This window comes from Gopherus evgoodei, chromosome 3 (assembly GCF_007399415.2).
Source record: "Gopherus evgoodei ecotype Sinaloan lineage chromosome 3, rGopEvg1_v1.p, whole genome shotgun sequence".
In the NCBI taxonomy this organism is placed as follows: domain Eukaryota; kingdom Metazoa; phylum Chordata; order Testudines; family Testudinidae; genus Gopherus; species Gopherus evgoodei.
Genome location: NC_044324.1, coordinates 60421771 through 60438791, shown reverse-complemented (window position 1 = coordinate 60438791; position 17021 = coordinate 60421771). Strand labels below are relative to the sequence as shown.

The 17021-nt window shown below is 40.2% G+C and overlaps 1 protein-coding gene across 1 annotated transcript in view; it reads left to right on the top strand.

Moving 5' to 3' along the window:
• The window catches only part of EYS (eyes shut homolog), a 1559204-nt gene that overhangs the window by 1026956 nt on the left and 515227 nt on the right, over window positions 1–17021 (top strand). Inside the window, 1 exon segment of the mRNA XM_030558318.1 lies at window positions 3966–4002. Within this exon segment, the coding sequence (XP_030414178.1) occupies window positions 3966–4002 (37 nt within the window).

The following is a 17021-nucleotide window of genomic DNA, read 5'->3' as shown; positions in this document are numbered from 1 at the left end:
AGGTTTTTAAGAATCCAAATTTAGTCTTCAGATTTATGTCCCTTCTCATCAGGTATTTATTCTTCCCAAAGGTGTCTCTTTCTCTGGCAATTCCGGTGCTGAATTCTGTATCCAAACTTCCATCTTCTGTAATGATGGTTCCTAAGCAGCAATAATTTCTCATTTGCTGCATGCTTGTGTCATTCATGGGAGTCCTACAAGCTTTCCCAGGATCCTTGCAAACCACCATAATTTTTGTCTTGTCCACATTCAACTGTAGACCATATTCTTTGCCATAGTCATATATGATCTCCACTAACTTCATCAAATCATCTTCTGAATGAGATAACAGAACTATCATGTTCACTGTAATTTTTTCACCTATTTTTCATTCATCTTAATATCTTCTTTTTCTTTGATTAATTTAATCAAACACTATCAATGTTGCCTAAGTCCCGTGATGTTATGCAACCTTATCTCACTCTTCTCTTGATCTCTATTAGATTTTCATTTTCATCTCCTATTATAATTGCCTTTGAATTCTAGTATAATTGTTTTATTACTTGGGATTGATATATACAGATGCCGATATATCTTAATACATTAAGTAATTGTAGTGGTAGACTATGTCAAGTGCTTTTTGAAAGTCAATGAAACACAAATATACTGTTTTTCCCATTTCAATTGATCTTTCTAATATAAGCTTCAAGTTCATGATGATGTTTAAATGTGGAAAGGTCACAATAAAGTTATATTTTTTTTGCCTATTTCCTTATCAATCTTTCCATGGATTGGTCTTAAATAACTCATAAAAGCATCATAGACGAATGAGATACTAGGTTGATCATTTTGTAGTCTTTACACCCCATAGTTGTGGACTTTTGGGGAATTTGGATATGCAGTGAGTTTAAAAATCTTCTGGCAATTCTCCAGCCTCAGACATATTTTTCATTACCTCTGACACAGCTTTCAAACCTTCATCCCTCCATGCTTTTTAATAATTCAGCTGATATTCCATCACAAACTAATTTGTTTCCATTTGGAAGTCTTTTAATTGCTACCATGATATTTTCATTCATTTTTGGCAGCCTTGCTTGACTTTTGTCTAGTTGAGGTATTTCATACCTATCATCACCATACAGTTTCTTAAGATGCTCTTGCCATCTCTCATTCTTGTTTTGACGGACTATTGAATGTTGTTCATTTTTGTCCTTAAGGGTCATATTGATCAAGTTTCTTCTGTCATTAAAGGCTTTTATCTTTTTTACACATCTCACTGTTTGTTCTCTTTATCCAATTGTTCAATTTCTTTCCATTTCTCATTCAGCCATTCACACTTTGCTAATCTGCATTTATTCTTTATTGTTTTAATAAATCTTTGGTATTCCTGATTTTGTGTTGTTAATCTTTGTGCTCTTATTTTCATTCTTTTATCCAGCAGACATCAGAGTATCATAGTTCCATGTTAAATAGTTTGGCTCACTGTAACTTTTTCAGTGTGATATTCAGTCACAATATTACCCATCTGTGTTTTGATGCAGAATCTGCACTTGGCATAACTTTAATCTTCTTAGCACCGTTTCTGGACCTAGGGTTGATCATAATAAATTAATTTTGTTTTTATAGATCCCACCTTGTGCTTTCATTTTTGTTAAGATAAATATTGCAGAAAATTAGGTCATATTTCTCACAAAATTCTATTAATTTTTTCCCACTAAGGTCAAATGGACCATCTGCTACAGGTATTCTTCCCTAATTCTGTGTTCCAGTCTTCTATAAGAATTACCAATCTGTCTTTCTTTTACCACTGATTGCTATTGCTTCTTCAGTGTTTTCAGAAAAAAATTCTATATCCTCCTTGGATTCTGCAGTTGCTGGAGCATGCATTTGAATAATCATATATTTTGGATGTGCTCTTATCACTATTATCATTACATGTTCAGATGATAAGTTCACTTGTTCAATCCTTCTTGCTACAGTTCTTCTATAGTTACTATTGCTTTTCTACTTGGATATCCACGTGCACTGGTAACTGTAAAATACTAAGTTGGGTTGTCAAGGTTTAACTTCAGGGCTAATACTTCACAATGATCCCAAGAATCAAGTGCAGCCAGTTTTCTGGGTTGGAACCCTAGCCAAAAGTCCTAATCCATAAGACAGCAGGGATTTGGGGATAGCTGTCATCAAGGCTATTTTCTGTTAGACAAAAGATCTATTAGAAAGCTGTAAGTTTCTCATGGTTTTTGTTTTTCCTCTACACTCCTTATGTAGTTTACCAAATGTCCTGTGAATGATCTTATGAGAAGAAGCTGACCATACTCCTGCACACGGTGACTTGCTGCACCATTGCGTAGTTTGTTTAATATTCCTCTTACTGATGCATGGAATTTCTATTTGTTGTTCCTCTAAACCAAATATAAAAGGAAATTTTAAAATACTGTTACAAGATGTCTGTTATTGATCCAGAAGATCAAGTAATTAAAAACACTTCCAGCATTCCAAAGTTGTGCTTACTCCTAAACATTGTAAATGAACTAATCAGCTCCAAACATGCCAATCAAATCATCCTGAGAACAAATTTCCGTAGGCTTTTTGTACTGTTGCTAAATATTCTTTATATTATTGTAGGTATTTGTGGTTCTCCAACAAGACTGATGTTGGTTGCTAAGCAACTACCCTGGTCTTGCTATATGCATATAAGACATTAACTACTATCACATTTTCCTGATGTCAAAATTAATAGTATGAAAATGCCAAGGTTCAAAGTTAGTCATTGTTGGTTTCTGATGGAAAATTTAAGAATAGAGCTATAATAATCTGCACCAATGGGTGAATTCTTTCCAAAAGTGCTCCTGGTCTTGCCTGCAGAGTAAGAATGTTTAAAAACAGAGATCAAACTATTTATAAAAGGCAATGGATCTGGGTGAAAAGTTACTTTCATTACAGCTCTACATACATGAATTTTCTAGCCTACCATTTTGATTTGAGTGATAAGTATGTATACAGAGAGCTGCATAAAAACCTGAGGTTTTGAATGTTTGCCCACTTACATTATAAAATGCAGAATGTGCAGAGAAAAGCAATTGCTTATTGCAGCATTGTATAATGACCATCTAAATGACCATTTAAATATACCCTATTTTACCATATAAAACTACACCTTTTCTTAACTGTTTAAATATACTAACAAATGTACTGAGAAAATAACTACTTGGTTATCACAAATTAGCCAAAGAGGCAGTGTTCTGGATTAGGTTTATGCTAGCCATCATATTTGAGGCAAAATTACAGCTAAGGTTTGGGTGCTGAACTCTCATAAGCTTTTATTGTGAGCATTTTAACCCCAAATGGTGGATGTTTTGCAGCATTAGATTACTTTGAGTAGTAAAAATTTCATGCAATTATTTATTTTCTTTGGTTTTCCACTAATTTAGACTAAGAGCTCTCAAGGAGGAATGTTCTTATGAGAATACAAATAAATCTAACCAAAAATAGGTCTTTTCCAGTATTGGATTGAACCCATATTGAAAATCATAGGGGTGGATTTGGATCTAGTGATATGAATGCAAAAATCCCTCCTAGTGAAATTCAGAGCTGTTTGGAGTCCAGTTTCCAGGTCTGAAAAACCTGACATATGAAAATGTCTATTCAAATGTCCATTTGCCATGTCGTTGGGAGGTCTAAAGAGTTAGATTGAACTTGTAATAACTTGTAATAACATAGGCATATTACTAGTTCAACAGAGCCCAACTCTGTACAGGAAATATGGAACATGAATTATTAAAAAGCAGACAAAGAAAATCCTAGGAGAAATGAGGAAATGGATACAACATGTAAGTGTTTTTGTGAGTATATTGTGATCATTTGTGAATTTTATTATTTTCCCATTTTCCTTCAAGAACTAGTGTTTATTGCATACAATGGTAACATTTTGTAGTAATTGATGGTACAACTAACACTTTTTTTTTTTTAAGTAACAGTTTCATGAAATGTCACACTGACAGAACTGGAAGCCCTATTTTCGTGTCTTCCTCTAAATTTACATTTAGCTCAATATTCCATGTGTCAGTCAAACTTTGGAGTAGAAACCTACAGGTTTTTGTCATAAACCAAACACCACTATAAGCTAGAGATCAATTTAATATTTAGACATTTTTGTCACAAGAAATAAGTCTTTGGACTCATGCTGTTAGCCCTAGTCGAAGTCTTTGGATTGCATATATATATATTGCATATATTTCATTCTTTACTCCAGATGTACACCATTTGTTTCTTATCTGTTTGAAGATTAGTAGCATGTGATCTTTAAAACATTACAAAAACAAAGTGTTTATCTGTTCAAATATTATAGCCCTGTGATAAAATGGAGAAATTCCCTGACTGCATGGCTAGGGTTAACAAGCCTCTGGGCCCAGTTAGACTCGCCACTTTATACTTGCAGCCAATTCCAGGCCTGGAGAGGGAGGGGAGAAAAGGAAAGAGCCTGGTTCAGTTCAGGGCTGACTGGTAAAGAGGCAGGAGCAAGGTGCCTCCCTACATGAGAGGAAGGGTCACTAGCCTGTCAGCTAAGGCAGCCATCAGGGAATAAGAACTGTCTCCCCAGCCAAGGAAGACTGTAGAGGTGACCTAGGAGATCCCACTAATGGGTGACTGAAGCCCAGAGACATTGTAGGGTTCAGCCTCACCAAGTCTGTGGCTGTAATGCCCCAAAACAGTGTGGGACTGCAACAGAGTGCCACCCAAAATCCACAAGAGGGTGCTATGAGAGACAAGCCATCCCAGTGAATGGGACTATGGAGGCCATGAGCCAAACTCAGAGAACAGTTGTAGGAAGTAGCCGAGGGCACTGGATATAGACTTGCTGCTGGGAGGGCTCCCTGTTCAGGGATCAACACTCACAGTGCCTTAGACTGGGAATCCAATAGAAAGGGAGGGCCTGGGTCTCCCTTACTCCACAGCCTAAAAGACTGAGGCGCATGACCAAGGAAACAAGGAGATGGAAGTAAGGCACTGTCAAAACCTAGTCCCAGATTTGGACCTTAGCATCCAAAATATGGGGGTTAGCATGAAAACCTCCAAGCTTAGTTACCAGTTTGGACCTGGTAAAGCTGCCACCACCCAAAAAATTAGAGTGTTTTGGGGTGCTCTGGTCCCCACAAAAACCTTCCCTGGGGACCCCAAGACCCAAATCCCTTGAGTCTCACAACAAAGGGAAATAAACCTTTTCCCTTCCCCCCTCCAGGTGTTCCTGGAGAGATACACAGAAGCAAACCCCGTGAGTCTAAACAGAGGGACTCCACCCTCCCCGTTCCCAGTCCTGGAAAACAGAATTACTTCCCTCTTCACCCAGAGGGAATGCAAAGTCAGGCTAGTAAATTTAACACACACAGATTTCCCCCTGACTTCTTCCTCCCACCAATTCCCTGGTGAGTACAGACTCAATTCCCTGGAATTCCCCACTAAAGAAAAACTCCAACAGGTCTTAAAAAGAAAGCTTTATATAAAAAGAAAGAAAAATACATAAAAATGGTCTCTCTGTATTAAGGTGGCACATACAGGGTCAATTGCTTAAAAGAAATATGAATAAACAGCCTTATTCAAAAAGAATACAATTCAAAGCACTCCAGCAACTATACCTATGTAAATACAAAAGAAAATATAGAAATCACTATCTGATCTTTGTACTCACAACTTGAAAACAGAAGATTAGAAAGCAGGAAATAGAAATCACTCCTCATAGCTGAGAGAGCATACAGGCAGACAGAAGACCCAAGAACAAAGGACTCACAAACAAACTTCCCTCCACCCAGAGTTGAAAAAAATCCTGTTTCCTGATTGGTCCTCTGGTCAGGTGCTTCAGATACTTCTTTCCAGGTGAAAGAGACGTTAACCCTTAGCTATCTGTTTATGACAGGCACATCAACCACTAGGGAGCCTTGCCCTCCAAATCCCCTGTCATAAGCCCCTACCCAACAAAGGGAGGGAGCATAGGAAAGCATGAAAGAGAATCAGGCTTGTCAAATAAAAATTTAAGATGTATTTTTTTTTTTAGTTTGGCACTTTAAAAATCTATATTTAAGCATGAGATATTGGTGGGCATAATGTTGATTCCAAGGACAAGTGCAGATATGGGTCAGGAATGGAATGGTGGTCAGTGAAATACTAGTCATGCCCTACTACAGGGATCGGCAGCCTTTGGCATGCAGCCCGTCAGGGAAATCCACTGGCGGGCTGGGACAGTTTGTTTACCTGCAGCATCTGCAGGTTCGGCTGATCGCAACTCCCACTGGCCGAGGTTCACCGTTCTAGGCCGATGAGGGCTGTGGGAAGCAGCATGGGCCGAGGGATGTGCTGGCTGCCGCTTCCTGCAGCCACATGCCATCATTAGCTGGGAAATGAAGTTGAAAATGTATTATAATCGTTAGGGAGGGACAAGGCTGCATGTTTTTGTTTTTTTCAACCAAAGTTTACTGGTCCAGGTTGTTGATCTGTACCTACTGCAAATAAATATTGAAAATTCTTGGTATAAATGAAAGAGCATCTGTGTGGTAACATTTAGGAACACAGTGGAATTAATAATAAACACAAGAGCCAGGGAACAGTATCCATTTTAATAAAATTCACCCTCCCAATCCAGAAGACCAGTGATAATGTCATTTCTTTAAGTCTGGCTTTATTTTCGAAATTGCAGTGTATTGTTTTCTTTTTTTGGAGGGGAGGCTCCTTGATTTAAGGCATAATGAAGCTGATGTTCTGTTCTGTATTATGTTTAAGAACATAAAAATATAAGAACGGCCATACTGGGTCAGACCAAAGGTCCACCTAGCTCAGTATTCTGTCTTCCAACAGTGGCCAATACCAGGTGCTTCAGAGGGAATGAACAGAACAATTAATCATCAAGTGGCAACAGAGGCTAGGAACACTATCCCTGCCAATCCTAGCTAATAACTATTGATGGACCTTTCCTTCATGAATTTATCTAGTTCTTTTTTGAACCCTGTTATCTACATAACCTGTTTGAACTATATTTGCAATTATATTTCCTTGTTGTTTTTAGAACCATTTCCTGAGTCCCTAACCAAAATGACATGTTAATTTTGCTTAAATAGCATACAGTTACTCTTTCATTTAACAGAACATGCTCTAAATTCTGCCCTTAATTGCACCAATGAAGCTATTGAAGTCCGTGAACCAAAATCCCTTTAAAGGTAATGGTAAAACTCCTATTGATTTTAACAGGGGCAGGACTGGATCTTAGTTTCTCTAGGGTAAATACACGGTAACTCTATCAATTGAGTGAGGTAATTGGAAAGGCTGGAGAGAGAATGAGAGAAATTGTTTCTCTTCATTTTAAACTTAACTCACAGCAGATGTTTGTCCTATTGTAGTCAGAGGGGTGCCATTGGTGTAATGACAGAATTTAGGTTATCTTGCTTCTAGAAACTGTCAAACTATAGGCTCCAATCAAGAACAGACTACAACTGTGCTTAAATGTAAAGAAGAACATCAGAGTGAAGGGACTATTACAGAGCTAACTGCAGACAAGTCATTGTTTACTCATCTTCTGGTTATGTCCAGATATCCATGTGGTTTTGGTATATGTGAGACTTTGGGAAAGTACAAATTCTCTGTGGTACCATGACTGATGTTTGAAAGCAATGGAACAGTGCATGTGTGTCAATTGAAAAGCAAACTGATGCATTTCTTGCGTGGTCTTCCTAAGCCAGCAATTATTGACAATGTGACCAAACCTTATACCAGCAGAGACCTTTCAACATAGTTGATATGGCCAAGGTACAAGCTCTTGAAAAATCAGAAACTGTTAATACCTGCTAAGATTTGGCTGAACACTTCATTATGAGGCTACAGAGAAAATACTGGACCTATGACAAAGTCCACCTCATGTTTGACACGCATACAAAGCAATCAATTAAAAATATTATCTGAATGAACAGTCCACAGTACTGCACCTGTCAATATAAAAATAATTGACTCCACAAATATTTACAGTGTCATAATGACACTTGCATAAAAGGCAAATAAATTGCACCAGCATGCAAATAATGTCTCAAATAAATTTATCACTACATGGTGTAATTAAGCTGCTGCTTGCACTGTTCAGTGGAATGCCTTTGTAGTTCCCATGAGGAGGCTGACACTAAAATTAACGTATATACCCTTTATCCCACATAGAGAGGTGCTACTAAACTCTGGATTTTTGAAGAAGACACATATGTTCAAATGCTTTCTGTGAGATGTTACCCAAGACGTCAAAGAGATTATTTTTGAGTCTGCTGCTGGGGAACAGTGGTATATCCCTCAGAGATATGTTTCTATTACTCAGACCATGAAAGGCTGCGGCACTGCCAGTTTTCCACACCCTGGGCTGGAAAGTCCAAATGATCTTATTGGCAGGCATTTGATTCCGTCTCTGAAGACCTTCCTTGCTCTCAAGGTACTTGCCCCAGCTGACACAGTCACTGATGAGGTCATCAATGCACTGGAGCTGTTGATATGCCAAGTTTAGCACTTGAAGACCAACATGATGACACTTGCAAAGCTATGTTGATCAATGTTTTTCCAAGAAGCAGACAAATGGAGAAGAATTGCCACAAACAAGGGGTGCATTAATACCTGCTAACTAGGGGGCAAATGGCTGAGCAATGGAATGGCTCTGGGATGATTGAACATATCCAAAACTACCCTCTACTCTCTTCATCATGTTTGTTACCATTGTGTTTGTGGGGAAAAGACGTTTGAATGATAACCAACTCAGCCCATTTCCAACAACATTGTATTAACAAAATTTCTACCAGTTGGAAGATTGGGAGCTTCAGGAGTGGGGGCAGGTATCAAGTCCCCCCTGACATGCCGCAGAAGGTAATACCATTTAAATTAAGATTCTATAGATGATTACATATAAAAATACACCGGACTTACCTTTCTGTCACTAACTTGAGATTTTACTACAGTATGCTCTCAGACTCTGTGAGAAGTCTGAGTGAATGGAACTGTTTACAATAGTAAGCACTAGGAGATGTGCGGTACTAACCATTTTCAGGATTGGGCCCAATAACTCTGGTTCTCTAAAATTCATCATATGCTAAAATACTTTATTTCTGTTTGTGCAGTGCAAGAGTGAAAATGACTCTATAATTTAGTTGTGCAGGCACTCATTTCGGAGTGGGAGATCCAAGCTCCAATCTCTGTGTATAATGACTGATAAGTATTTTACAGAAAGTGGAACAACCTCTACAAGAGAGACCCACCCAAGACTATGCCATAGCTCAGCAGTTAAGACATCTCCTGAAAGGTGGGAGACCTGGATTCAAATCATTACTCCATATTAAGAAGAAGCGTGGACATGGACCTGAGTCTCCTGCCTTCTTAGGTGAATGCTGTTCCCATTACATTAAAGGTTATAAGTAAAGCTATGTTTTAGTCACAACTATTTTTAGTAAAATTTGTGGACAGGTCATGGGCCATAAACAAAAATTCATAGGCCATAACCTGTCCATGACTTTTACTAAAAGTATCCATCCTGACTAAAACTTAGGAGCGGGTGATTGAGGGGTGTGGTGTGGTACTGGGGGAGGTGATCTGGGACCCACACTGGTGCTAAGGGAAGGTGGGGGGCTGGTGGGGCTTGCAGGGGCTTCCTACGTGACTGTGTGTCCCTATAGCTCCTAGGCGGTGGAGGCGGGGCCAGGGCAGGAGCTCCTCCACTGCTCCCACAACGAGCGCCAGCTACCGCAGCTCCCATTGGCCAGGAACCACAGCCAATGGGTGCTGTGGGGCCAGGGGCTGCAGGCATCAAAAGAACATGCAGCAATCCCCCCCGCCCCTCCACCACCTTGGAGCTGCAGAGGGGCCCTCCATCACAGGTAGGAGCCCCCTGCACTCCCCAAGCTCCTGCCCTTAGCCGTGAGCCCCCTCTCACACATCCAAACTGCTGCGGCTGGCCCAGAGTCTTCCTGGCTCAGGCAGCCCCTAGCCCAGCACCAGCTGTGACAGAAGTCATGGAGGTCATGGAAAGTCATGGAATCCATGACTTCCGTGACCTGCATGACAGACATGCAGCCTTAGGTATGAGCAGGGCACCAATCTGCAGTTTTCTTAAAGAAAAGTTTGTGGATTCCATTAGGTGGTATGATGCCTAAATATTAGACATTTCAACACTGAGTCTAATTTCTTTTGTGGATCTAACCTTACGTATTTAAAAAATCACATATTTCACTTCTGGGTGGTATGCAATTTTTATACTAAATATAACAAAGAGCTCTACGGCCCCAGATGTATGTGCATACACAGGTATCCAGAGCACTACACACTGAAAAGAATGTAACTGCAATTCAGTAGGCATCTTTCAGTCTCGAGAGACCATGGGTATGTGCCCCTGAGAGTTAACAAATGGCTGAAGAGACCCACTCGAACAAGACAATCTCTGCCTTATCTGTCACGTTTAAAGGTGGTGTTTTGAACCCTTGGGCTCTGCCTTCTGCAAGCTCTTTTCTCCTCTGATAACCTGGATTACTTCCTCTCATAACTCTGGAGACCTTAAGCTCATTTCCAAAGGCTGTGGTCTTGAGTGTTGAGTAATCTTCCCAGTTGTCCACATCCATGTCCATTTCTTTGAAATCTTGCTTGCACATATCCTTGAAACTCAATTTTGGGTGTCCTTTGGATCTTTTTCCATATGCCAATTTGTCATAAAGAATGTCCTTTGGGATGTGCCCATCATTCATTTGGAACATGTGCCCAAGCCAGTGCAGGCATCTCTGGTTGAGGAGTGTTTGCATGTTGGGTATGCTGGCCCACTTAAGCACCTCAGTGTTGGTGAATCTGTGGCTCCAGGAGATTCCAAAAATTAGACGAAGGCAGTACACATGAAAGCTGTTGAGCCTCTTTGTGATGAGAGTATATGGTCCATGTCTCACTCCCATACAAAAGTGTGCTCATAAAGCATGCATGATACACACAGATCTTTGTGTGTTCTGTCAGTTTGTTGTTTTGCCATACCCTGTTGCTCAGTCTAGATACAGTTGTGGCGGCTTTCCAATGCAGATGTTGAGTTTCGTTTCAAGTGAGAGGTTGACTGCGATAGTAGACCCCAAGTATGTGAAATCGTTCATCACTTCAAGTTCATAGTGGTTGATCTTGATGGAGGGTGCTTCTTCAACTCCTTGGCACATTATATTAATCTTTTTTAGGCTTATGGTAAGCCTGAAGCGTTGGCAGGCTTTGGGAAAAGTGTCCATAAGATTTTGGAGATGGGCTTCTGTGTGGGTTGTCACTGCTGCACCATCAGCAAAGAGGATGTTGGAAAAGGGCCTCCTGAGTCTTGGTTTTAGATCTGATTCTTGCAAGACTGAACAGCTTTCTGCCAGATCTTGTTTGCAAGTAGATTCCCTCAGTTGAGTAACCAAAAGCTTGTTTCAGTAACAAGAAGATCCCAAACTGAGTTGTGGCAAGTACTCAGCCTTGCTTAACTCTGCTATGAATCTGGAAAGATTAGAGATTGAACTGTTGTATTGAATTGTGCTGTACATGCTTTCATGGAAGGATCAAATCATGCTTAAGAGGTTGTGGGGACATCCAGTCTTTTTTAGAAGCGCAAAGAGTCTGCTTCTACTGACAAGGTCAAAAGCCTTTGTGATGTCAATGAAGGTTATGTAAAGGGGCTTTTTTTGTTCTCTGCATTTCTCTTGCAGTTGTCTGAGTGAGAAGATCATGTCAATAGTTTCAACTGCATTTATTTAAGTGGTTACACAATCAACTAAAGTCCCAGTGCCCAGATACAGCATTCAAAATGTGATGAAATGAACAGCTAAGTCTAACTAGTCAAGGCTGCATCTGAGAGACATGAGATGTTCATACCAAAGTTCTTGAAAAAATAACACCCTCTCTTTTTTCACTATTGAGAATAAAATAAGGATTATAAACCTGAAGATTTTATATTTGTATTAAAAAACGTAAAGCCAGAGACATTTACGAATATTTCATGAATTGATTTTGTGAAGTTTTGGATCTCAGTTTGCTTTACATTCCACATTAAGGTAGATATTTATTTAATAATTTCATATATTATTTTTTTCTATTACGAGATTTTGGATTGATCCTCCAGATGTTCTAAAACCTCTGTTTTCACTGAATTATGGATGTTCCTTTTTCCAATTCATGCTGTGTTTTCCTAGATTTCCTGGAATATCACAGCCAGGCAGAGCTTCATTTGGAAAAATTTAGAAGAACTGTGTTCAGCTAGCTCACAATTTATGTATCTTAACTTATTCATACTGACTACAACTCTCTGGTCCTCAGAAAATGATGGAAGTATAATCCCTTTACAAGTCAAATAAAGAAGACTGCACAGAAAATCAATATGCTGACTGGAATCAACAACAATTATAATCAGTAGTTACAATACTTCACTAATGCTGGAAAGATCACTATAAGTAATACAGACACTGCACACTGTCTTGATGTATATCATACTCCAAATCTATACATAAATTGAGCTAAACTAAGTACCTGCAGAAAACCTTCAATACTCTCTGGCACTAAGATTATAGTTCCTCTCCATAAGGATTGTATAGCACATTTATGCCTGTAACTATTGAATATGTAGTCAATATTTTGAGATATTCTACAATGTAACCACAAAGTAATTTAAGAAAAATCCTAATTTCTATAATATTTATGCATAATCAAATATTTTTTAAAAATATGTTTCCAGACAGTTGCAGGCATATCACAGTAAATATGCACAAAACATGACTATGCCTTATTCTACCCAATGTTAAATAAAATGTGCAGATATTTCACACCTTACAAACACTTCTAATCTATCAGACTTAGGTAAGGGAAGTATTATTCAACATGGGGTAATTAAACATTCATGACGATTTTTGTTCGTATATCTAGGACAATCCCTCTATATTGTGCTAGGGCAACATGACAAAGATATTGTAATCTTTCCTCAAAAATAGTAAATGGACAGATTATTTTACCTTTAACAGAGCTCTGTTCAAAACCAAAAGAAAGCTAAATATTGTGTATACAACTTCTAGCAGTTTTCTCTAATAAGCCCATGGCCACATTTATATAATGCTAATAGCCTGATTATTCAGACGTGCTTAGCAACTCCATTGTACTGAAAGGTCCTCAACAACTTTGCAAATCAGGTCATTAGTGTTTGTGCTAGAATCTCTGGGTCTGATTTTGATCTCTGTGATGTTGGGTCTTGCACCAGTGTAAATCCATTAATGTGAACAGAGCTATTCCTGATTTACATCCATGCATTTGTGAGATCAAAATCAGTCCATATGTCTTTGTACCAGAGTATGAGCCATAAAGATTCTACTTTTGCAATGAATAGCTGTTCCTTACATGGATGAGTTCAAGCTATGAAAATGTCTGCAATAACAAAAAAAAGTGATAGTATTTGGTGAAACATTGTTTTAAAAAATGTTTATTGCTGTGGTTTATTCTATCTGTATATGTGCTAATACTTCCCTCTCACAGTAATGGGCTGTTTGACCAATGTCCCCTTTAAGTCTCTCCAAGTGCGCCCCCTGAGGTGTTAAGGCTCGTGCCGTTACCTATCTTGGAGTGAAATTTTGCAATTCTCCCACACTTAAACTGGGATTTGGGTATACCCAGTCAATGCCACCTGCTTATTACTGTGCAGGTCGAATGGACACCTGCATTTTTTCTCTCTGGGAATCTGTAGCCAGTGATATAATGGCCAACAGCAAATCAAATAAAACAGGAAAAACTATTTGAAAAATAATAAACAGTTTACACTCATACCTACATATCTAATCTTAAACTTTTCTAGAAGCTAAATTAGATGGGTAAGGAAAAGAAACAGGAAAAGGCCAGACCCAACTTACATTATTTTAGGAAGCCAAGGAGCTCTTGTGACCAGGCAGGTCTCGGTTTCCTTCCAGAGAGTGTCTCCCAGACTGCTCCTGCCTCTGATACACTGACTCTTTTCAAAGCTCCATCCCTTCCTGTGTGTTCCTGAGTATAATTTACTTATTGCTCAATGGTCTTTGCTACAGGGCCTAGGTCTAAAGTCTTCCTTTTACCTCAGGGCTTCTCTGTATGGGGAAATTGACCACCATAGCTATAGCAAAATAGGTTATGCCAGAATAACTGCCCTTGTGGACACACCTATGCCAAAATGAAAGTGACTTTAAAAAGAAAAAGTGAATTATTCAGGAATAACTGCTCCATGGAAGCAAATGGTTGAGTATGGGCTTGATTGTCTCATGTCTCGCACCTTGAATTGTCACTTGCAAAGCAAATGTAAAACACTACCAAATTATAATTCTCCACTAGCGATAACATTTCACACCCACTTTGAACAGCTACAAGTGACTGCACAAGGAGCCAAGAAGTAAGGAAGAAAACCCAAAGTCTCTTCAACTGAAGATTTTGGTTTACAGAATCATGTCTGTGTTATGTGCCATAAGTACTATGCATCATATTTCTTTTGATCTCTGTGAATCAGTGTAAATCCATTAATGTCAACAGAGCTATTCCTGATTTACACCCATACATTTGTGCCATAAGTACTATATTTCTTGAGACTTTTATGGTTCATTGTGTGGCTTCAAAAAACTCAGTGAGGTGTTATTGTCCCACAGCATTTAAAAGAAAAAAATATAACTCAGAATAATGAATGAATCAGTAATGAATCTTCATATTTAGTGTTTGTTGTTATAGTGCTTTTAGCTTATCAGATATCAAGCCAGCATCTACAGACTAGATATTAAAATATAGGCCTTATCTCCTCATTTATACCTGTTTAAATCAGGAGTAATTCATCTGAAGTTAATGCCATTAAGCCAGTGTAATACTCATTTGAAATCAGACTCAAATCCACAGTCACATGAAATAGCCTAATATGAATGTTACAAGAGATTGTTGTAACATTTGAGTGAGCAGCACTTGTTAATGTCTTGTAACCTTCCATGCTTTTCCTTGAACTCATGATCATAAGTGGGGATAGAATTCATGTTCATCTGCAGCAACAGCATACAAATATTCTGTAGGCACCTATTGCTTGCACCTAAGGGTACTTATGAAGTAGTATTAAGGCTTATTACCCACACACAAGTAATTCTCACATTCTATCCATTAAAAGGCAGGAGCACATTCACACTAAATAGTATATTACATATTACACTACCAGTAAGGGTGGGAGGAATGTGCAACCCCCACCCCACCTCCAAAAAACCCCACCTGCATTGTTAGAACTACATAAAAGCCCTTACAAAAGATGATTGCTCCCTCCATTCACCTGGACACCATACGAGAACACCAACTTTCTTGAGGGTAGCTCAGCTCTTCTTGCAAAGGGAGACAGGGCTTTCGTTATTAAGACAGCTTCTGATGTCCATCACATTCAGGACAAAAGTTGAACTTAGTTTAGTGACAGATGTATGACTGATATAGCTGGAAAATATATTCTTCTGAAAAAAAAAATCTTCTGACCAATACACCAGTAGTGCAAACTTTCCAGCACCATCTTGGCAGTATTTCAACTATAACCTTCAGAGACAGTCTGGGAGTCAGAGGGTAGTTCAATCTCTTCTAGAATCCTCCAACAAGAGCATCCAAGAGCAGCTGGGCATTGTGGACTAATGGATCTAAGTCCCATCGGTAATAAAGCAACCACATATGTTCCCTAACACCATTCCTGTGCCAAGCAAAGCTCAGGCTGACTTGATAATTGGTGCCAGCCCCTGGATTTGGGCATTTACAGTGTCAGGGTCATTAAGCCCTAGAACAAATTGCCTAGGGAGGTTGTGGAATCTCGGTCACTGGAGGTTTTTAAGAACAGGCCAAACAAACACCTGTGAAAAATGAACTAGTTATTACTTAGTCCTGCCTTCAATGCAGGAGACTGGACTGAATGACCTATTGAGGTCCCTCACAGTCCTACACTTTTATGATTCTATGAAATTTACAAGAACCGATGCACTGTACTGGGGCAGATCAGCTTCCCCTGGTGGCAATTTGAATGGCCGTGGGCTCCCAGCAGTGGCTGGAGCCCTGGGCCCTTTAAATTGCCAACAGAGCCCTGCTGCCAGAGCCCTGGGGAAGCAGCGGCAGGGCTCAGATGGTGATTAAAGGGCCCAGGACTCCAGCTGCAGCTACTGCTCCGGGCCATTTAAATCGTCCCCAGAGCCTGGGGTAGCAAGGGTGGGCTTTGGTGGCTATTTAAAGGGTCCAGGGCTCTAGCAGCCGCTATGGCCCTGGCCCTTAAAGTAGCCGCCAGAGCCCCACTGCCACCTCCCCAGGGCTCCGGCAGCAGGACTCGAGGATGATTTAAAGGGTCTGGGACTCTGGTATTGCTACCAGTCCAGGCTCTTTAACTTGCCAATGGAGCCCCGCTGCCGCTACCATGGGGTTCTGGCAGCAGGGCTCGGGGACAATTTAAGGGACTGGGGATGGTAGCAGCAGCCAGAGCCCGGGCCCTTTAAACTCACTGCCGAAGCCCCGGCTGCTGCTGCTACCCCAGGGCTCCAGCAGCAAGGCTCTGGTGGCAATTTAAAGGGTCGGGGCTCTAATTGCCACTACCCTCTGGGGCTCTTAAAGTGTCACCAAGCTCTTTTAAAGTGCCAGAGCCCTGGGGTAGTAGCAGCGGGGCTCTGGCGCTGATTTAAAAGGCCCGGGGCTCCTGGCTGCCACTACTTTTTTTTTTTTTTTTAATTGGAGATATACCAATCTCCTAGAACTGGAGGGACCTTGAAAGTCATTGAGTCCAGCCCCTGCCTTCACTGGCAGGACTAATTTTGGCCCAGATCTGTAAGTGGCTCCCTCAAGGATTGAACTCACAATCTGGGTTTTAGCAGGCCAATGCTCAAACTACTGAGCACTCCCTCCCCCATCACTGCAGTGAAGCCCCAGGCCTTAAAGCTTCACCAGGCTGGGGCCTCAGGGTAGCAGCGGCAGCTGGGAGCGCCCTCCAATGTGATTAAAGGGCCCAGGCCCTTTAACTCACCCTGGGGCTCCCAGCCACCTCTGGAGCT